Below are 24,167 nucleotides of genomic sequence, written 5' to 3' on the forward strand. Positions count from 1 at the left end.
CTCTCTCTGCCTGCCTCTCTGCCTACCTCTGACCTCTCTCTCTCTCTCTCTAATAAATAAATAAAATCTTAAAAAAAAAAAGAAAATTTTAAAATAATTTTGAATTGCCTTTTTTTGCCTTGATTATTAGGATAAAATGAAGCAAATTAGAAGAGGATATTAATTAGTAAATATTCTTTCTGCATATAGGTAATGTGCATATATGTTAATATATTTATTATATTCATATACATACATATATACATGTAGTATACATAATATATACACACACACATACATACACTCATATAAATATCATCATTGTATCTACTATCTCTAACTCTTTCCCTCACTCTCTCTTTTCTCTCTCTTCACACACTTCTTGTTATATATGTATGGTCAGGGTCTCATGATCGAAAATGAAAGATGTTTTTATTTTGAAAATGTACTGATGCAATCATTATCATAATACACAGAGTTGTTCCGGTCTATGGAGAAAATGACCTATGCTGTTCAGAAGTATAACATAAGAGATATTGAACAAGAATCCAGATGGTTTAAATGGATCAATGGCTGAGTGGCAGAGTAGTGTGTTACCTACCTAAGAGCAGTCAAAAGGAGTTCCATTTTCAGACTGGGATTATTCCTCCAAGGTTGTACTTTAAATGTACTCCTTAGAAACTTGGCACAGAGATGTTGCTGTAAACAAGACCCATTGAAGGGTCATCCCATGTGGATTCCCCTGTAAGGGTGCCCTGAGAATCACTTCCATCCCACAGAAGCATTTTATCAGTACATCCACTCCCACATGCTTGAGCAGTGTGCACAACCCAGATTTCAAAATAAGCAGAGTTAACATTCTTGACTCCTGGCCCAACTGTGGGTGCTTGTCATGAGCTCATGCCTTTCTTTAAGGGTTGGCATTTGTGGTGCTTATGTTATCACAGGCTAACTGGACCAGGAAAAAAAAAAAAACATTGAGAGACATGTTTTAGAGACCATGCCTGGGACTCCAAGCCATAAAAATGCACACAATGTATTCCGCGTCATTTTGGGGAGGGTTAGAAGTGTGGCAGTAATTTTAGGGAAACAGGTTTAACTGAGTTCAGATCATGGTTCCAACACTGTCTGTCTGAATGATGAAGGCAAGGTGGCCAATTGTTTCTTCCTCTGAGAAATGGAGATAATAGCATCTAACTCCTAGGGCTTTTAGGTTTTTATCCAAATAGCTAGTGGGCATAAAATGTTTAGTAAATGCCAAACACCATAAAAATTCTGGACTTGCACATGTACTATGAGGAGGAAAGAGACTGGGTTTTATTTACCTTTATTTCTCCAGAGCCCTGCACAACACCAGGTATACCATAGGCATCTAATTAATGTTATTCTATTGAACAAATGGGTTCCAGGCTGGAAGTAATAGTTGGGTCTGCTACAGGCTACTGACACTGATGGTTATGTGATTCTGAGTTTTTCTAAGTTGTTTGTGTCTTAGTTTCTTCATGCATATTAAATAGAGGTGATGATACTTCTTGTTCTGGTCCTCACATGGAATTTGGTAGGCTCTGATGAAAGGCTCACTGGGAAAGTGTTTGGTACAATTTAAAGCACTATACACAGGCTTGTTATTTTTAAGTCATTCTGTTTGCTGGGATATTTTCTAAGTAAATGATGTCTAAATTCCCTTTTAACTTTGAGTATAGCTGATTTTTAAAAATGAAAAATTACCAAGTCTTTACAAATGTCCTCAGCCCCTCTTTTGGGATCTGTGCTCCATAGTCAAAGAGTATGTTTCAAGAAACTACACATCAGAAAAGCATCCAGTGGTTTAAGAAATAGGTATGCCTGGGTTGCTGAGTGGGTTAAGCGTCAAACTCTTGATTCTGGTTCAGATCATAAGCTTAGTGTCCTAAATCAAGCCTTGCAAAAGGCTCCGTGCCCATCTTTCTCTCTCTCTTTCACTGTCCATCCCCCACTGGCTCCACAACCCATCTCCCCCACCCCAGGTGCACATACTCTCTATCTCAAAAAAAAAAAAAAAGGTAGGAAGGAAAGAAGGAAGCAAGCTATAGCTTTTGGGATATACAGATTGGCCCTTGTTTTCTTGGCTTGCCTTCATAGCCCTTTCCTCCACAAATGATAGCTTTTATGACTTTCTGATGATTGGTACTCGAACTGTAAGACAGAAATTTGGGAGTGAATGTGTGTCTGAGGGAGATGTTCAGCCACAGCTGACTGTCTTGGGCTCAAACCACACAAAAGTAAATAAGAATGCTACATTATATTCTCTCCTACCTACACATAGGTTACATGAATTCTCGTAAACATATTCTTATCTTATCTGCATTAATCAGGCACCCAAAACCCCAAACCAAAAGCCCGGGTGACAAATTGGTTATCAGTAACTCAGAGACACAACTATACCATAGTCATCCTTTTGTCTAGGAAGCTTAAGATTTCACAAAAAAGAAGAAAATAAAAGAAAGAAAGAAAAGGAAAAGAAAATAGAAAAGAGATAAGAAAAGAAAAGACAAGACAGAAAAGAAAAGAAAAAAGGAGAATCATTTTCAGCTTTACCAAGGTTGAGTTCAGGGACTGAATCAAAGTGACCCACTTGCTACCTACAGTCCCTGGTTCCCTGATGGGTGCTCAGAGCAATCCCTCAAGCAGTATACATATTGAATCTATGAATCAATTGTCTTATCAGTGAGTGCCATAGAGTCTTGAGAGAGAATTATGCTGTAAGTCACTAAAAAGTCAGGCTCCATTACAACATCATCCGCTTCACTTATTTGTAAGAAGCAATTGAACGAATACATTGGATTTACAGACTAGAAACCAAAGGTCGATTTATTTGGAAGACTCAGTATAAGCCATTTTAGTCCCCCTTTTTTTTTTTTTAACAGATCTATTTTGTACCTAGAATGTGCTATGTATAACAAGTCTAAGCTATTATTGTGGATAAAAAAGATGACATATAACTTGGCCTTACATTAGTTTCTTATGAGTTTACAGATAAATTCATGGCCCTTAAGCACAAGTGTAGAAGTTCATGCACTATTTTGTGAACAAATGCTGTCCTTGATTTTCTCCTATTTTTCTTACCCTTGATGTTTATAGTGGTTATTTATTTCCTCATTTACCTGTCTCTAAAATAATTTTTTTTAATTGTGGTAAAAAAAAATGCCTAACTCTGAATTTGCCATCATAGCAATTTAAGTGTAGTTCTGTAGTGTTAGATATACTCACGTTGTTGTAAAATAAACCTCCTGAACTTCCTCATCTTACAAAACTGAAACTCTATACCCATTCAACAAAGCTTCCTATTTTATCTTAATTTTGGCTTCTGGTAATCTTGCATATGTATTCCTTAATATTCTTATAAGTATATGTATTTTATAAGGTACCTCAAATCATTCTGGAACAAAGTAATTTCATATAGATAGATATTTCAATGGATCATATATAAATGTAGCCTGCAAGTTTACAGTCATAGAATCTTGGACTCCTAGATCTATCGCATGTACAACCTTTTTTTAAAAAATTTTATTTATTTATTTGACAGAAAGAAAGACATTCCTACTAGAGGATGAGTAGCAATAGCTGAACACTACACAAAGATAGCGACAAACCACATAAAGAGAGACAGAAAGAGGAATACAAGCATGGGGAGTGGGAGAAGGAGAAGCGGGCTTCCCGCTGAGCAAGGAGCCGAATGCGGGGCTCAATCCCAGGACCCTGGGATCATGACCTGAACCGAAGGCAGACACTTAACAACTGATCCACCCAGGCATCCCTTACATATACAACCTTAATATCACATATATGGCCTCAATCTAAAGCTTGACAAACACACTTGCTACCACACATTTGTGTTCCTACAAACACAAATATAAGGATAGATTCTATTGAATGCATCACCCATCTTAAATGACCAAATAATATATGGTTCATTTATAATTGTATATGTTACATAATAGATAGGAGCGAGCCTGGGTGGGTTTTGGTAAATACTAATATATTGATTCCACTGCTTGCAATTTTACATGCTTGATGAAAAGAAGGAAAATTTTCCATAGGTCAGTTGCTGGCTATGTACATTCCAGACTGTGTTTATCCGCTACTATTCACCCATTTCCCATGGCAGTTATTATAAGGAATATCCTTAAGACTCCTGGCCCCAGACTCAGGTGACACCAAGCCGGAAGCCATTCCTACTAGAGGATGAGTAGCAATAGCTGAACACTACACAAAGATAGCGACAAACCACATAAATGTATCCCCCAAAAAACACAAACTCAGAGAATCCCCTGTCTAACTTGCCCTCGGCTGGATAGTAAAAATCCCACTGCACCTCTACAACCACTCTATGTGAGATGAGGTTGATGAAGGGAAAATTGGAATAGAATGGTGCAAGTAATATTAGAAGACTATAGTTCAAATATTTCACATTCATATATTTTATGGAAACACAATGGTGACATAAAAATATTGCTGAGTAATTCCCAAGATTGTGCAGGTGAGAGGGCTTGACATAACTATATTAGGCTTATAATAAATCTAATTTTGGGAGGAGACTTGGGAAAAACCTTCTCGTGGGCTTGGAAAACTAAGCGATTCTTGAAATGATGTACTAAGAAAACCAGTGTCACCTTTGTGATGTATCTACCCAAAGTACACTAAACTCTAATCATGAGGAAACATCAGCCAAACCTAAATCAAGGTATGTTCTACAAAGTAATTGACCTGCATCTTTCAAAAATATCTATGCCATGAGACATAAAGTTATGTGTGAGACAGGATTTTCTCTTGCTATAAAGGACATTATTGGGATAACTGGGAAAACCTGAATAAGGTATATAGAGAAGATAAAATTTTAACAGTGTTGATCTCTACACTTCGGTTATTGAATTATGATTATGTAAGAGGTTTCCTTATTTTAGAAATTTAACACCAAGACATTCAGAGTAAGGTGCATCATATCTGCGACCGACAAATGGTTCACGAAAAAAAAAATCTGTAAAGTGCCAAATAGGGACTTCCTGTGTCTCCTTATTTATCTCTCACTCACGTGGGCATTAAGCGAAGGAGGGGTAGGAGTGAGGAGCAGCCCTCACACAGCTGTTCAGGGATGTCTGGAAAAGAAGCCCACCCACATTGCTTTTGGACACTGGGTGTGACTTGGAGGATATCAGGTTTGTCTGTTAGGGAAACTGCCAACCTCCTCCCTCCCCATTTGGTCTCTGTGTTTCCTTGCATGCCCTCTGAATAGAGAGGTTTCCCTTTTCCCAGACAACCCTCTGAAGCATCTTCCTTCTCTGTAGATTCAATGACATTAGCTTACCTATGCATTTTTTCCCTATTCGATGAATTCTGGTGACCTGTAAAAGGTGGAGATCATATCAGTCGAGGCACATTGCTAAGCTTGCAATGCATCTGGTTTTTCATTTATAGAAAAAAAAAATTGACCTTAATCCAGCCCACTTAAGTTCTAGGTCCAGCTTTATTTAGCAAATATTAGATTTATAGAGGACAAAGGTGGAAGGGTTAGTAGAATCCTCCCCCAAGCCAGAACTTGGTTTCCATGAAAATAGAGATTGTGGGGTTAATCCGAAGTCCTGTACTACACAGAGTGTTGTAAGACTAAAAATCACCCCACTCCTCAGTTCCTTCAATGTGACCAACACTTGATGAGTTTACTCTATCACCTTATATGCTAAAATGTCCTCTCCTGATTCCCATATTAGAAAAGAGGCACCAGCCAGGATGACTTGGAGAGGACAGGACCAGAGGTTTAGTTACCCAAAAGAAAGACAATTTAGCTTCTCCAATCCCACAGCCACAGACAGCCAGAGCTCTAAGGAATGTGCGAGATCATCCACTTTAAGCCCCTCATGAGGCATCTGTTGTTTTCAATTGTCCTCTACCTACTGCCCTTTTCTTGGTAATAGAAGCTCTATTTTCTTTTGGAAACTCTCTTTGCCCCAGTCTTGGTGGGGCTGTGGATTAGTGTGCTTAGACTTTTCTGAGCCAAACATGGCACCTTACTTCCACAAATTTTAATCTTAAATTAAATGATGCAAGTTTAGAAAAACCTGTTGAGTGTGATTTATTCCTGCTGTGGTATAATGAAGTGCCTCTACTCATTTCTATTACTTAGATCCCTGAAGCTATCCTGCTTCTGACCCTTTCCTGAACTTCATTTTTCAACTTTCTCTTCCACTCTGAATTTTCATGTTTTTTTTTAACATATTTTCATTTAGCCAGAGTGAGTTTCTATTGCTTATAACAAAATAATCTTCATTGATAAATCCTTCCTCTTAAAGATCAAGAATCTAAGGCTCTTTACATATCTGCTGTCTTCTCTAGAGATTTAGCAACCTTGGGGGGGAAAAAAAATAAAAGCAAGCTATTCCACATTACGAAAGTACCCAGTAGGACATATTATTATTGAATTCTTTAAAAGTCCATTGGACTTTTACTTCTGGCCATAACTGAGTATCAGAGACCAGAATTTATTCTTAATAACAAAAAGAAGGGGGAAAAGGAAAAGAATCCACATGTTCAACAGCTATATAAAAAAGAACCAGTTACTCATATGTAACAACATAGGTATATTTCAAAAATAGTGTGCCAAAGAAAAGAACCTAGACAAAAGAATACATACATACTATGCATCTTTATTTATGTGATATTCTATATTTGCACTGCCTGAAATGGTAGCCACTAGTCATATGTGACTATTTAAATTTAAGTTGATTAAAATTCAATAAAAATAAAAACAAAAATCTGTTTCCCCAATCACATTAGTCACATGTGACTAGTGGCTACCATGTCGGACAGTGCAAATATAGAATAGTTCCTTCATCAGAGAAAATTCTATTGGATAATGCTGTTCTAGAAAATATGCAGCTAGTATTTGGAAAAAATACTAATGTAAAATATTAGTATTTAGATCTAGAAAATATGCAAAAAGTCTAGAAAATATGCAACTAGTATTTGGAAAAAATACTAATACAAAAATAATAATGGCAAAAAGCAAGAGAGTGATTGCCCAGAGTCTGTGGTGGAAGAATTAACTTACAAAGGGGCATAAGAGGATTTTAGGGGTAATGGAATATTCTATATTTTGGATGTGGTAGAAGCTATATGGTATATAATGTGTCAAAACTCCTCAAACCGAACACTTTGAACTAGTGAATTTCATTGTGTGTAAATTATACAGCAGTAAATTTGATTCTAAAAGTCAAGTGTTTTATTAAAGTTTTTTTCCAATCACTTGTAATACTTATGATTAGATGATTTTTCTCAATGACATAAACATGTTATTCACCACTGAACTGTATTTTGCTAGTCCCTGAAGACACAGAGACAAATCCACTAGCAAAGTCACCCTCATCCTCTTCGCAATCCAGTACAGAAGATGGGGCTTATGCAAAAATTGCCCACATGCACAAAGAAAGTAGCAGGTACCGTTACACAATAACAGATATGAGTCAGGACATTAAAGGTAGGGGAGTTTCCTTTCACCTGAAGGGATGAGAAAGGCTTTCTGTCCTCTGAAGGATCTGTGAGATGTGGATATATACAGATGGGCCTCGGAAACATTCTGGAAGGGGCAACAAAATATGATCCAGGGCAGGAGAGCAACCAGGAAAGTATGTAACCAGTGGATGGAATGCATAAAGAAGGGCTGCAGTGAAATAATTCACATGTATATAATTCACATTATTTTAAATACCAGAGTTTGGCACGGAGCACACTCTCCGCTGGTAGGAGTTGGGAAGGAAAAAGTGTCCCTTTCTCTTCTGTTATGTCCAGAATTTCAGGTCATAAATGCTGCTGTTTCCCTAAGTCCTTGATGTTCTCTTCCTTTGCACGCATACTTAAAGTCATCACAAACGACATCCTTCAGACTGGTAAGTATTTGTCAGAAAGGCAATTGTCTTCTCCTAGGCTTCTGTGTATCTCATTGTATAGTCTTTGCCTAAGAAACTGGAGTTGCTGGAAAAGCATGCAACTTGTACACCAAAGAAATAACTTATGCATTTGTAACCTGAGACTCCAGGGGGGAAGACAGATGTGATATTAATACAAGTGGCAATTATGTTAATTATAGTATAATTGTCACTTATTTTCCCAGGTTGTAGATGGTTGTATGATATTGGTGTGCTGTTGAATCTTAGAGAGTTTGCCTTTTTGCCCTTGGTCAAGGTAGCTCTCTGCATTTATTTTTGGGATGCAATAGGATCCATTATTTTTCATGATTATTTATGGAAAATTTTCTGCCATTTAATATCTGTCCTTCTTAGCTAAATAAATTCAGGATTTTTTTATAATAGCTATTGATGTCAAGGCATGCAATTTAAATGTTCTGTTCTATAAATTAGGCTATAAACCTTTTGCAATTAAAAACATGCTAGAAATGCTTGCAAATTGATAACTTATTTGGGAATCTAGAGCCTCTCCTGGTAATTTAGAATATGTCGACAAGTTCTACTTACTTCCTAGAAGTAAATAGATATCAGGCCTGAAAAGAGCACCAAGTCTTGCTATTCCAAATGTGATGAAAGGACCAGCAGCATCAGTGTCACGTGGGAGCGTCTCAGGAATACAGAGTCTCAGGCCTTGCCACAGACCTACTGAACCAGAAGATGTGTTAACAAGATTTCTAGGTCACTCACAGATGCATTAACATTTGAGAAGCACTGCACTACCAGATCATTATTTAACCTCTCATTTTATAAATGGGAAAAAAACAAGGCCCTGTGTGATGGAAGAATTTGGCCATGGTGAAAGGAAATTATTTTCAATTTATGAATTTTGTATATTCTTGTCACCTGTATTCCAATAGCAGGAGTAAAGCCAAACACTGTAACACCAATTAACAAATCTATAATTAATTAGTAAAACGATCTTCCCTTCAAGTTTTGCATTTTGTAGAACAAGCTGTTTGATTTGGCTGGGGCTCAGGCCAGCGTGTTTGTGAATTTCACAATTCACAGATGTTAGACACTCTCAGGCTAAGTAAGGGAAGAGAATGTCAAGTTTTAAATAGCTTCTCCCTTCTATCCTGGCTGAAGCAACAAATGAAATATTTTATGAAACACGTTTTGAAAACCAGAATTTCTTTTAAGGAAATGTCAAATTATTCCGAAAAAGATTTTCGATTATCTCACAATTTTGGCTACTGTTGATGTTACCCATTTACAGGTAACCTGTGGTTAGCCGGTGAGTGGAGGATGTAAACTTGCCATGTTAGTGACACTTAGGCACACGAGCTTCTTTTTTTTTTCCCTGCTGGAGTCTATTTTAATTTAGCTTCTGAATCATATTTCATTCAATTTCCAAATCCACAAAACCAGGATAGGTTTACAGCCTGTGTTCAGAAAGGAAGTAAGTGATTCTGTATGTAAACTTTTCTGATATTATACTCACTTTGGGATATATGAAGTATTTAATGTTTTTACTCTAAAGTAGGTCGAGTCAAAGCAGAACCAAAACCAGCAAAAACAATAAACATAATAAGAAAGTAAGACAGAGTGAAAGAGATTTAAGTAAACCAGAATATTTTCAGTAACAGGCAATATAAAATAATTTTTTAAGCTTCAAAATAGTCTGAAATAATTAACTATTATCACTTTAAGAAAATCTTATGTGTGTGTTTGAGGTAGGATATTTGAAAATGAGACACAGCTCGATAAAGGTTATTTTCTTTTATTTGGGGAAGGAAAAACTTCTAAGGGATGTGAATGGATACAAGTTTCTCTTAGTTGAGACGAAGAGTGAGTTCTAGGTTAAATATAATCAAGGAATTTCCCTGTCTTTGCTATTTGAGATTGTGACCACAACAGGCGGTTGGCTGAAAGAGAGAAGGGGGGGGGAGGTGGAAATGAAAAAAAAAAAAAAAAAAAAAAAAAACCCTCCTCCAGAAACAGTTACAGAAGTCCTCAAATCAAATCAGTATGCAGATACATGGAAACGTTAATTAGCTGGGGCAGGATGGACACTCATCAGCTCAGTTCTGTTATAAAAGTCCCGGCTGCTGAAATTAAACTCTGATGCCATTCACGCCAGCATCCAATCACCAGAGAGATCAGAAGTTCAGAGATGCCTCCAAGTTGCCAACAAATGTGACCACTATACCTCCAGGACTCTGAAGCCGTGGTAGAGGGGGGAAGAACAATTTGAGAGAGGATGCCCAGCTGGTAAGAATCAACTGTTTCTGATGTTTGAGTCACTTGACGAATCTCATTGGCTAAAATCAACAAACGCTCCGCCTCTTTGCAAATGTGTACAAAGGGGGAAGTGTCTAAACTTCTATGTCTGATAGCATTTGACCCTATTGCTTTTAGCCTCCTGGCTTTATTATCTATATATACACAGGTACATGTGTATATGTTCTCTAACTGTTCTCCACTTGTTGATTATCAAAGAGAGTTGAAGGAAATGAATTGTGAAACTTCTCGGTGTGCTACCCTACAGTACTGTCCCGATCCATACATCCAGCGGTGAGTTGAAATGTGACGTAACTTCTATCAAAACTTAATTGGAGTGCCTTGTGTATTATGAGTGTTTCTGCTGTCTACAAAGAGCAACCCCTCCTTGTTTGGGAGCACAGTGATATTATTTTGGACTTGCTGTGAACTTAAAGTGGTTTGTGGGCATCTTTTCTAATTTTCTTTTAAGCTCATATCTGGATCTACAAAGTTACAAAGGCAATCTTCCTATGATTTCTTGAAAAAAGTTATCACACATTTGCAGATGTTGGAAATATGTTATTTGCCTTGCTCAATGCTCACCCACCCAAGAAGAAGAAATTTCATTGGTCATGGATATAATAATCAATGGACTATCTTCAAGTGAAAATAAACACAGAATAATTTTGATTTATACATTAAAAATAGATGAATAGCCATTGTTATGCCAACAGATTGTGGCTTGTCATTTTGGCTCTAAGAAATATTTTCTTCTTGATTTGTTTCATAACAAATATCATCTTTTGACAAATCTGACTTAAAATTTATGATTGTATTGAATTTTATTTATATTTATAGGAAGGAACATTTGCCTAGCACTAAGAGAGAATATTAGTGAATGTGCACGATGTGTGTGTATGTGTTTCAAATTAGAGTTTGCTATTTTTAAACTGGTAAATGAAATCTGAACAGTGTTTTTCCAGTCATAAAGTTATGGGAGATATTTAAGTCGTATGTAGCAGTGTGATGTTGTTAATTTAACAGCATGATATTTGATGTTGGAATTTCATACTTTATTTTATAAGACTAATGAGAGAGGTCCTCTGAGTGTTGAAAATGGTGGGGTTCCAAAGGGGTTAACTTGTCATTCACCACCAAGGCTTATTGGAAGCTCATACCAGAAGTGGAGTGGGCTCTCTGGGCAGGGCTCAGTTACTGTCACATTGCCTAGGCAATTACAGAAGATGTGTGATCTTTTTTCATTAATATGACTTGTCACCATGTAGGACACTAATGTTGACAATGTAGACTTTGCTCCTCTTCCTGTGAGGTTTCTGGTGAGCTGTCTGAAAAAGCAGAAGCAGAAATGTAAATGGTGAAGAAAGAAAAGAGAGGGAGAAAAAAGAAAAAAAAAAGAGAGAAAGAGCAAGCAAATTGTGGTCTTCTAGGTTGAAATGAGAAATGTGAATGGTGATCTGATTTTTGCCTTGCTATCTGCCACAAATCACAATGTTAGCAAAAATGAGGGACTCTGGAGTTTATGTTCTTGGATAACTTATTAATTAGATTTCAATGGAGTTGGGGATTGGGTTAATAAAGAGCAAAACACCCAATATTTTCTAGTTCCCAAATTGTTTTCCAGACTCAAAATTTTCTGTTCTACTCAAAATCTTTTGAAATGGTATTCTAAGAGCATAGGTTTGATGAAATATTAGCTGTATCATGCTTCCCTTGAGGACATCTTTTTTAACGTAGGTACTTGGATCTACCTCAGCTCTGGAGGAAACTTTCTTCTATTGACTAGCAACCCACACGTCAACCCTGTACACCCCTGTCTACAGGCATTACCCGTGATTGATGAGAGAAGCCTGGAAATATAAATAAATGAGAAAATTGCTTCTGATATTGTCCCAACAACCTGTTAGTTCATGGAATAAAAATCGCCTGCTTTTGACATATTATAAAATTCAAAGCACTAATAGTACATTAAAGTAGTTTAATAAATTGTGTTCAGCAAGATAGTGTACTCTCCATTTGTAATGAAAACAACTTGCAAATAAAGAGCAGACAGATCCTTGTTGCTGGGCATCTATTCTGTGCAAGGTACTGGAAATAGCGAAATGAGTAAGATGTGGCCGTAATATTTATTTATTTAACTCTATGGTACTTATATAGTTAATAATGTATATTTTCCTCAAATATTTTAACTGTTTTACCACATATTTTAAAGACTGAATTATTACTATTTTCCTGTCCACACTATTTAGTGAAAAAGTGAATAAGTAGATTAACACTGCAAGGTATCTACGATAGCATGTATTGTCAATGTAAGAATAAGTAATATGCTCTTTAATGCCTAGTGAGTGAATGGGTTTAAGTTGCTTTTTCTTAACCGACAAACCTTGTAGTTCTCAGTTTACAAAATCTATTTTAAGGAAGACCAAATTTAATCATTCCACAATTGTAGTCATCTACATAGTTAAATTTGTCTTTTTTCCTGACCTCGTCTTTAGAAAGAAGTCATGAAAGGGAATTTTCAAAAAAAGAAAGAATAGGATATCTTGTTATTTTTAACTCCAAGCTACCCTAATGCATGGTTTCCTTTTATCAAGAATAGAATAAATGAGAGATGCTATTATCATTCATTACTGAATATTAATGTAATTCCCAAAAAGCCACTTTCAAAGTTCTATGCTAATCATTCTCGGTTAAAATTGAGATTTCACCCTCTGTGGTTTTTTTTTTTTCACTTTGCACCTAAACATACTGATATACTATACATTTAGTTGTGTTCCAGGGTTTATGCTAATTTACTTTAGTCTTTGCAAAAACTTTTCTGACAATCAAAAGAGCATGAAAACCATGGAGCTAAGATTTCCTCTTTGATGATTTGGACCATTACAAAGAGGAAGAAAAGGTGGGGAAGAAATCACGAGCCTTGTCATTTTATTGCTAACTTAATTTTAGCACAAATATCAAAGCTTAGATGAAATTATGGCAGATCAATAAAGAAGAGCGCATGGGTAGATTACCATTTCCTTAAAAATGAAAACTATAAACAATGAGTTCTGTTCATTTTTTATTAGGTGATAACTCAAAATGAATCTAAAATGTAGCATTTTAGAATCTAAATCCCTGTTAGTTTATTGTTGGGTAATAATTTGGGGACTTCTTTCACTCTTTAGCCTTTAGAACTGCCATCTAGTTTTTAAAATAGATTTTTAAACTGTGTAATTCTAAAAGATTAAATCCTTTCAAAATATAACTGAAAATAAAGCAGTTAACGTGATAAAAATTAATCAAGATCAAATTTTGAGATAATACGGTAGCTGAGGGCTAAAAATAAGAGAAAACGCAACATATTATCATTTGAGTCACTCGCAAGATGATTTTGTAATTTTTTAATTTTTTTGCCCGTCACCCTCTATTCAAAAAAGTTCCAACTGCTAACGCGGTATGTGAATGAGTAAGAAGCATTTCCTGTGTAAATTGCTATTGATTGTGGATTTTATGCTTTACCAGTTAAAAGGTCAACTTCATTAAGTGTACTTTCTAAATATATCCCAAAAGGAAGTGTGGTGACAGAGAACTTCTAGTGGAACATCATTCCGTTTACAAGAGAATATCACAGAAGGGCAGATGTACTTCTGTGTTGGGTGTCCTCCCCCTGCCTCTCCATTTGCACCCTCCGTTCTTCTCCTTCTCCTTCTGTACCTCTGGAAGCTGACTTCGAAAGACTGCCCTAACTCTTCTTTTCTCCTCTGGTTTACTCTTGGGTTAGAAGCACCCTAGGAGATGCGATGAGCACTGGGTGTTAAACGCAACTGATCAATCACTGAACATTATATCAAATAATAATGGTGTACTGTATGTTGGCTAATTGAATTTTAATTAAAAAAAAAAAGTGCCTAAGGAGGGAAGTTAGGGTATATGTTTCCCTGGCCACTTCCCTGTTGGGTTTTCTACTAAAGGCTGCAGGACGTGTCAGATACCCTTGCCACTGATCCCGATGCCTACCCTCCTTTTCTTTCAAGTGTAAAAGTGGTCAGTATTCCAAGTCATTACGAACTCCAAAACCCCATATCCTATCCCTTATGCCTTGGCAAACAGTCCTTTCATTAAACTCTCTATAGGCAGTCTTTTTTCAAGTACACTTATACCTGTCAGGATCATGGCCAAGTTCAAAAAATAAAATATATACCCATGGTATTGTTTATGCACATCCAATGTCTTTCAAAATTGATATAACATAAAATGATACAACTTCTGCTATGACATAAAGGGTGTATCCACTTACTGCAATGAGCAAACCAGCTTTTAGTGAGGCTAATCCATTCATTTTGGCCATCTCCATAATCACTGTTTCTCGATCTATAACAAGCCAACATGGTACAGTCTGTGTATGTTGTTTCTATCAGTCCTTGAATTGAAGCAAGGCAGAAGGCAGGAAGAATTGGTTCATAAAAAAATATGAAGGTATAATTTATCAACAGGGACTAATATATCCATCAGTTGTAGTGAAGAAAAAAAAAAAAACTGCTTCAAACCCTTACAACTTTCACAAGAATAAATTCTAAAAGCCCTTTATGATCATTTATGGTTAGTCCAAAGTATGATGTATTATAATTCTAGATGTTACCCCTGGGCTGTGAGTGAGTTTAAATGGTAGGGAGGCAGGGAAGTGTGTACACTGAGTACACATAGAACTTGTCAAAAGATCTGAATAATAGGCTTAACTCCACCACTAACTGATTATATGACCTCATGAAATCATTTAAACTATTTAAATAGAAGTTTCCTCATGAAGTATTTAGGGATTAGAACCTCTGATCTACTCTTCACGGTTGGTATGTGAAGCCTTATATAGGACCCCAGCTCAACTCTGAAATGCATTATCCTCGTGTAATTCCTTAGTTTTACCAATGTGAATGCAGCACCCCAGCACACTGGGGATTCCTTTCCAGCAATAATTGTGTCCTCATGTGGGCATACTTTCATTCCCTTTTGCTTGGTATCATCTTAAAATTAAGAATAATTATGAGACTGGGGCACTTAGGTGGCTCAGCAGGTTAAAGCTTCTGCCTTCAGCTTAGGTCATGGTCCCAGGGTCCTGGGATTGAGCCCCGCCTCGGGCTCTCTGCTTGGCAGGGAGCCTGCTTCCCCCTCTCTCTCTGCCTGCCTCTCTGCCTACTTGTGATCTTTGTCTGTCAAATAAATAAATAAAATAAAAAAAAAAAAAGAACCATTATGGGACTTGGTATGTCTTGGCTTATCTCCTCACTTCACAACTGAGGTTGAGAAATCTGAATCCCAGAAGGGTTAAGTGATTTTCTCCAAATCACAGAACAAAATAGTAGCAGAAGCAGATCTAGAATTTAAGACTTGTGATCCAGTTTGAAGTTATTTCTACAACAGAACATATTATCATTTTGTTAAAACTGTATAAAACGTTACCGTTAACAAAGTATTTCCCAGGGCAGCATGTATATGACCCACCTGGGCAGGTGTGGTAGGTGGAAAAATGGCCTGTAAAGATGACCGGGTCCTAATCTCCAGAACCTGTGGATATGTTCTATTACACAGCAACGGGGAGTGAAGGTTTCAGCTGATCAATAAAATAGGTGGATTATCTTGGACTAACCACGTGGGCTCAATGTAATCATTAGAGTCCTTAAAAGTGGAAGTTGGAGGGAGAAAAAGAGCCAGTGATGTGATGTGAGAAAGGACTCAACAGATTTTGAAGTTGGAAGGGGGTCACGAGGCAAGCCAGCCTGGCAGCTCCAGATCCTGGAAAAGGCGAAATAACAAATTTTCCTCGATAGCCTGCAGATGGAATACAGCCCTGCCAACACCTTGATTTCAGTCCAGTGAGACCTGCATCAGGCTTCTGACTTATAGAACTCTAAGATGATGCATTTCTATTGGCTTAAGCCACAAGCTTGGGGGAACTTATTACAGCATCCACAGGAAACTAATTTACCAGGTAAAAAATTTTATCCTCAAATTGTAGACATGAACACTAAAACTATGTTTTGTTTTAACTAAAGGACTCAAGGAACTTATTTTATGTATTTACTTATAATTTCTTGATGCCAAGAGGGTATAGTAGGAGGTGTAAGATACAAAACTAGACTCAAGGAATCCAAAGTAGAATTGCATATGTAGAAATCATACAAGGAGATATGAGGAAGGCTAGGAAGACGCATGCTTGCTGAGGACTGCAAGGTCAAAGTGTCCACCAAGTTAGAAAGGTGACTTTTATTAGTGGCATCTATTAACTTTCCTCAACATGCTTTACATGGAGATATATTTCTTTCTCTCTCTCTCTTTTTATTTTTTTGGTTTTTTTAAATATTTCATTTATTTATTTATTTGACAGAGAGAGGGAGAAGAAGAACAAGCAGGGGACACAGCCCAGGGAGGGGGAGAAGCAGGCTTTCTGCTGTGCAGGGACCCCAATGTGAGGCTCAATCCTAGAACCCCAGGATCATGACCTGAGCTGAAGGCAGACACTTAACCAACTGAGCCACCCAGGGGCCCTGGAGATATACTTCGATTCAAATCGTAGATGGTAACTGATGCCCAAGTTTATAATGCCCAACTTCAGGTTCAGGAAACCACAGTAACCTACATTTTCACTTCTGATGTCAGGAATTCTGAGAGATGTTACATCCACAGCCTGAGACTATGATTTGTATAAATCTAGGTGGAGCCTTGGGATTGCAGTGTAAACAAAAGCAAACTGTTTTGATTCATGGAGTTCTCAGGCCACTACTGAAAAAATAACCCTAGGCTCTCCGAGGTTGTAAGTTAATTTTAGGTTAACAATTACATTGATACCTTTCTCTGGGAAATGGAGGGTGAGGGGGAGGAATGCAAAACTAGCATTTTTTTTTTTTTTTTTAAATCAAGCACCACAGAGGATTCCTTTGTTTGCAGTCAATTTTGAGACCACTACAGTGAGGCAAACTTGAACCCAGGGACCCCATAGAAGCTTTTAAAAAGGGGCATGGAGCACTGGGTGTGATGCAGAAAAAATGCTTGGAACACTGAAAAAAATAAAGTTTAAATAAAAAAAAAATAAGATAAATTAAAAAAAGAGAAGCTTATAAAAAGGTACCCAGTGATATGAACAACAGACACATGTCTTCCTAAAGGGAAACTTCATGTTCTCACTTTACTTAAGAGCCAAATGGATTGTGAGATTAACGTGGCAATTTTCAATCTGTTTCAAGTCAAGAGAGCCAAGTTTCTGATTAGCTGTTTTGCAGCTCAAATTTGTCCTAACAGAGTTCCTATCTCCTTTAAGTAACTCGCCAGGAACAGTCCTCAAGCAACAAGTGATGGATGGATAAAGCACTATAATTACGATCAAAGTCCAAAGACTTCAGTCTATGTAATTATGCACTTCCCAACCTCTGAAAGTCACTTTGTTCCATTTAAAATAGGATGAGAAATGGACATGAGGTGATGTGTACTTATTGGTTAGTCAGGGTTTTGGAAATGACAGTTATTAACATGTCGGTTTTACCTTAAGCCATAATATTTAGGGGATAATTTAAATGAAGAAAATTAATTGTCACTCTGCCCTTATTGTTTGTCTTCTATTCTCCCTTTGTATCTTGAGACTTTGTTAAGAATTAGCCTCTAAGTTCAAAAATCATTACAGGAAAATAAAAATGTAAGGCTCAAAATCCCCTTGCCACTTTCAAATTTCCAGTACCTTTTTCTCTTTTTCAAATGAGCAAGCTTAATTTGTCAGGTTGAACAGAAAACACCCTTTCTCGCTTTCCATAAACTTGGTTAGCTCTCTTATAATTGAGGGGAAAACCAGAATCACAATAATGTTAAAACTGATAAAGCAATTTGACTCAAGAAGTACAAAATTGGATGCTGGTGTGGTAATCTAACCAACCACGTGGTTACCTAGGGTGAATTTTTAATGTAAGCTTTTTTACAAGTGGTGGTGTAGATTGAAATAAATAATAGAAAACACACAAATTCATGAGAAGAGTAACACTGCAACAGACTTTTCCTTGTAAGTTAAATATATTATACCTTAAGGTTATTGACTGCATTTAACCAGCTTACTCTATCATATTCTGACATATCATCATAGAAGTGGTCAATTTTTAGGGCTTCCTTAAAAATTCCAAGCTTTGTGGGGGTGCCTGGGTGATGCAGTCAGTTACTGCATGGGCTCAGGTCATGATCTCAGGGTGTGAGATTGCGCCCTGCACTGTGCTCTGTGCTGGGCATGGAGACTGCTTATAATTCTCCCTCTCCCCTTACGAACTTGCCTCTCCCCTCCTCCCTCTTAAAATAAGAAAAGTTTGGTATTTTCTTTTTCTTCTTTTTTTTTTAACCTGAAATTCATCATTAGTTTTTCTTCTTTATTTTTTTCTGGTTCAACCAAACTTCCATGTTTATGCTTGAATTTAATAATGTCATTTATTTCTTAACTACATAAATAAAATAAATAAATTTCTAAAGCTTTCATTGAGAAAAAGATCTTCCAACTTTTCCATTATATTGCAACCTCCAAATAGAAAGTGCTAATAAGAGGTGTTTCCATTTTCTTTTTCTTTTTCACACTTTTGTTATCTCAGGGAATGAACAAAAACTTTCTGCTAGACAGGGCTTTCAAACTAAATTATGAGCAATCTAAACCCTTCCAGTCAAAATGAATTTTTTCAGCATCTTAATTGATACTCTCTGATGTGATAAATCTTTGCACCTGTGTCAGCGATTTTTTTTTTTAAGTATCCTGTAGAGGCTGATGTGTATCTAATTAAGATTTCGTAACTAAAACTTGGCATATTAATAAATGCCTTATCTTCAAGTTAGTGCTACTGCATGTAGGCCATCCTAGGTGTTGTGTGCCCATTGACATGCTTGCTGCAGAATCTCACGTAGAATCAAGTCTTCTCACTGAGCACAAGCCTTCAGTGCTGCCCTCCCCTGTGAATTCATGAGCAGCCCTTCTATCGGGCACTCCAGGTACCACTGTATCTACATACATACAGTTTATATACAGTTTTTAAAAGATTTTATTTATTTATTTAACACAGAGAGAGTGAGAGCACAAGCAGGGAGACAGAGGGAGAAGCAGGCTTCCTGCTGAGCACGGAGCTGGATGTGGGACTAGATCCCAGGTCCCTGGGTTTGCAACCTGAGCCAAAGGCAGACATTTAACCAACTGAGCCACCCAAGTGCCGCAACAATTTTATCCCTAATAACTCAATCCTGCAGAACCATAAAGTAGAAAGCTTATTTTTTTCCCTCTCTCTACTTTCCTTTTTCCTTTCAGAGAAGCTCTGTATTTCTTTGCTTCTTGGGAAGACAGAATATATATGAAAAAGCTAAAAATACCACAAAGCACTTTTTCTAAAGCAGTCCAAACTTTTCTCTGCAAAAGTGAAATTGGGGTATTTTTTTCAACAAAACAACAGGAAATTATGACAGTAACATATCCAAAATAAAAACAACAAAAAAAACATATATAATTTGGGGTTTTATAAGAATTTTTTTTTTTTAAGTATCTAGTTTATCTGAGTTGTTGGGCATGTTTTTAAAATAAGTTTTGTAAATAAGCTCATATTAAAATAAGATGATAAATACTGCTGGCTAGGGTGACTGGGAATAGAAAGAAAGGATAATGCTTTAAATAGTTCAACACTGTAAACTACGGAACTATTCAATAGTGTTCAGTAAATATTTAATAAGTCCTAGATTTTGGACATATGATAAGAAATTTAAAAATTCAGAGGTTTTTAGTACTGTTTTTACTGAGCAAAACTAGTTCTAGAATCATCAAATTAAGTGTGAGGTAAAGAAAGATCATTGAAGCTCAGGAGGAAACATAAATATGAGAAAACTTCAGGTATTTTCAGATGAACCATTCAGAAAAAGGCACTTGTGATTTTGTACTAATGATATCAAAAATTATTTATTAGTCCAATAACATGTTCCCAACAATAATGGAAGCCAACAAGGGAAAAAAAATCTAGTAAAACAGTTGTTTTTTGGTGCATAATTTTTTATACATGGAAGTTAAAATAAAATAATCAATGTTTTATTCATTATATAAATTATTTAATATTTGTCATGTATTTTTGCACTTAATGTAAGTACTTAACATACTTAACATAAGTAACTGCATAAGGAGCTCATTATCAATTCAACTTAATATATTTATTTCCTTTATTGAAATTTAGGTCAATTTTAATTTTTATTAATTTTTTTTTAAGATTCATTTATTTATTTATTTTAGAGAGAGTGAGAAAGAGAATGCATAAGCATAGAGGGGAGTGACAGAAGGAGAGAGAGAGAGAATTTTTGCTGAACATGAGGCCCTACTCAGGGTTCTATCCCATGACTGTGAAAGCACTACCCAAGCCGACACCAAGAGTCAGCTACTCAACCAACCGTGACACCCAGGCACCACCCAGGCACCACTATAATTTTTATTAAAAATTTAAAATATTATATAATCAACTTTCTTTTGAGTTATTTCCTTGGGATCGTTCCATGGAACAAATATTTAAGGAAGACAAACTAATACATGTTCAATCCATACAAAGTGCCATGTAATTTGCCTGCATTATTTCATATTTTATATATATATATATTTTAAAGATTTTATTTTATTTATTTGACAGACAGAGATCACAAGTAGTCAGAGAGGCAGGCAGAGTGTGTGGGGGGGAAGCAGGCTCCCCGCTGAGCAGAAAGCCAGATGCGGGGCTCCATCCCAGGACCCTGAGACCATGACCTGAGCCGAAGGCAGAACCCTAACCCACTGAGCCACCCAGGCGCCCGCATATAATATGTTTTTTAAGGTAAGTTTGCAGACAAGGGAAAAGAATGCCCAGAGAGAACTAATTTGACCAATGTGATTATTTAGTAATTAGAAGAACCTCTTTGTATTTTCATTCTCATCTGAGTCAGAATTTGAAACCAGGACTATCTGATCAGAAGACTTCATTTCTTCCTTCACAATGTGCTGTCATCGAAGAAGTGAGAGTGTTGACACAAAAGACAATATACTTTTTCAAGTTTCTGGAAAACATTGCTATTTAAAAGGACAAGTCAACGTGTTTTGCCAGAGTCCCAGCTTTGGCTGTCACTATTTTTAAATTTTTCTAACTCGATGGATATAAAATGATGTAGTTTTAATGAGCACTCATTTACTAAGTAGGGCAACAACAGAAACCACAATTACGAATTTTTGAAGATCTCAATTTTTGATTCTGTGGTTTTCGAAAATGAGCATGGGACATAAGGCTGTTGAGTGTCTAATACTTATTAAATTATTACTATGTGCCAGAAACTATTCTAAGCACTTTGCATACTTAATTTTACACATTTAGTCCTCACACCACCTTAAGATTTTCTAGTATTAACTGCTAACTAAGTAGGTAGTATAATGTTTAAGAGACCAGCCTTTGGGGTTGTGTGCCTTGGTGCAGATTCTCTCTCTGCCAATTGTTAGGTCTCCTAACTTAATCTCTGTGCCAGTTTCCTCCTGCAGAGTAGCCTCTACCTGACCGAGGTTGCTTTGAGAATTAAATGAGTTAATTGTGTCAGTGGCTTAAGACAACATCTGGCCTGCAATAAGCACTCTGTAGGTCATAAACCTTATTATTTCAGATTCTGTAGATGAAGAAATTGAGGCATAGAGTAACTTGTCCAAGTTAAAAACAGCTAGACACTGGTGGAGATGATTTAGGTCCTGATTTCTACAGCTTGCTTGCTTTCTTTCTTTCTTTCTTTCTTTCTTTCTTTCTTTCTTTTTAATGGTCAGTGTCTTTGTTAACACTCAGTCAATTCTATGAAGAACTGGTTTTTGTCGTAAGTTTTATCTTTTTTATGCTTAGGTACTGTAAAACTAATCATTTAACATTCTAGAAAAACAGTCTCAATCTAAACAGGGCAAATGTTACCAAGTATCTTTTGTATGATAAATATGACCCTAGAATGCCTAATTTGAGGACAAACTCTTCTACAAATGCATGGTACATGAGTGAATGAAACTTTTGGCTTACCACAAATGTGTTATGTTCCTTTCTGATATACCATAGAATTTTATTTTTATTTTATGGTATTTGCTTAAATGACTAAGCTCTTAGTTATATCTGACTACCTTGAGTCCTCTACATAGTAGGTATTTAATAACATAACTCCGTTGAAATGTTTTTGCTCTATGTGTGTATACACATATGTGTGAATATACACTCTACATGTGCATATGTGCCTTCCCCCTCACTCCTCGTCTGCTTTTCCTTTCCTTGGTACACAGTGTTAGACCAAGTGAAGGACCAAATAGAAGAGGTAGACAAGTGGGAACCCAACTTACAGGAGATTTTCTCCTTATAACAGAAGAAAATCTTGGCGAAAAAGTTGAAAAAGTGAGAAAAGCAAGTGAATCAGGTTTGAGAGTAAAGATGGTTGCTGGCCATGCCCATAATTTACTCCCTGTCAAGATGGTTTTGGTCTCATGTCAAACCATGTGAGAGCGTGTGTAGGGCAGATGTTCCTGGAACCCAGAGCTGTATCAAGTACAGCTTGGGTCTGAAACAGGCTTCTCCAGTCACAAGGGAGTGCCATGATTTTCATTACTCAAGAATTCCGTTCAGTCTGCACCAAGGGGAACCCTGCAATGAAAGCATCATGTTGGGGAACTAATTCTGCCCTTGGCAGCAGCAGTGTATGGGTCCTTTTCATTGAACGAAGAGACAGGCTATAACTAAGAGCATTTGTCTGGTACTTTGTCACTTCCTCCAACCCCAGAAGTCCTAGCAAACAGAAACAAATGTCCCACCCCATCTTGCAGGTGATGGTTTTTAATACCCAATGAGGAGAGTCTCTATAAACAGCAATCTAAATGCTGATGTGGTTTTTCTGTTTTTAGAGTCTATGCTAAAAATGGCTCTTCGGTTATTTTGGACTTTTTAATTAGTCATGCCCTAAAAAGTGGGTCATAGTTGGAGCATAAAAGTTTTCTGAAAATGAGAGTATCGGTGCTAAGACCGTGACTGGTTCGTATGTCTATGTTCTATGATGAGTAGTTGACCAAAGGTACTAAATATAACCTACAAATTCAACAACCTCTCTTTTGGAGGGTCCAATGTAACAGGTTGTCCTCTGTTGGCTTCTTTAGTCACACAATAAATCCAGACACATGGCTTGCTCTCAGGAAGCTGGCCTCCTCTTAACCATCATCCTATTATAAAGTACAACTACCTGGGCAGTGTGTGTGCAGCACCCCCTCGGAAGTTAGAAGCCAAATGAGGGACCATTATCTTAAAAAAGAAAAAAAAAAATGTGCCTCTGTGCTACCTCCACTCCCAAGAATGGACAAGTTAGTACTAAAAATCATGAATTCCCAGATAAGTGGACTAAAGAATACACATGAGTCAGGGCACCTGGGTGGCTCAGTGGGTTAAAGCCTCTGCCTTCGGCTCGGGTCATGATCCCAGGGTCCTGGAATCGAGCCCCATATTGGGCTCTCTGCTCAGCAGGGAGCCTTCTTCCTCCTCTCTCTCTGCCTGCCTCTCTGCCTACTTGTGATCTCTGTCAACTAAATAAATAAAATCTTTTAAAAAAAGAAGAAGAATATGCATGAATCTTGAAGATACGGCTATTTATTTCATTTCCAATGAAAATATTGCTTCTTTTAATTTTTTATTTAAGTTACAGTTAATTAACATACAGCATAATGTTTCAGTTGCACAGTATAATGTTTCAATTTCTTACAGCACCCACTGCTCCTCACAACAAGTGTCCTCCTTAATCCCCATCACCTACTTAACCCATTCCTCCACCCCTCCCATCTGGTAACCATCTGTTTTCAGTTTGTTCTCTATAGTTAAAAGTCCATTTCTTGGTTTGCCTCCCTCTCTCTTTTTTTCCCTTTGCTCACTTTGTGTTGCTTCTTAAATTCCACTCCTGAGTGAAATCAGACGGTATTTGTTTTTCTCTGACTTA

General features: G+C 36.9%; 1 protein-coding gene across 4 annotated transcripts in view; it reads left to right on the forward strand.

The window, feature by feature from the left end:
- Nucleotides 1-10,225: 10,225 nt before the first annotated feature.
- The window catches only part of TP63 (tumor protein p63), a 223,116-nt gene continuing 209,174 nt past the window's right edge, over nt 10,226-24,167 (forward strand). For 2 of the 4 annotated variants that reach the window (XM_004745249.3, XM_004745250.3), the window contains exon 1: nt 10,267-10,490. In XM_004745249.3, coding sequence (XP_004745306.3) covers nt 10,270-10,490 — 221 coding nt within the window. In that variant the 5' untranslated portion in view covers nt 10,267-10,269. Of the gene's footprint in view, nt 10,491-24,167 lie in introns of all 4 variants that reach the window. The other 2 variants (XM_004745254.3, XM_045088723.1) reach the window with 2 other exon arrangements.

Source organism: Mustela putorius, unplaced genomic scaffold (genome assembly GCF_011764305.1).
Source record: "Mustela putorius furo isolate JIRA1106 unplaced genomic scaffold, ASM1176430v1.1 tig00003834_pilon_pilon_pilon, whole genome shotgun sequence".
Classification (NCBI taxonomy): Eukaryota; Metazoa; Chordata; class Mammalia; order Carnivora; family Mustelidae; genus Mustela; species Mustela putorius.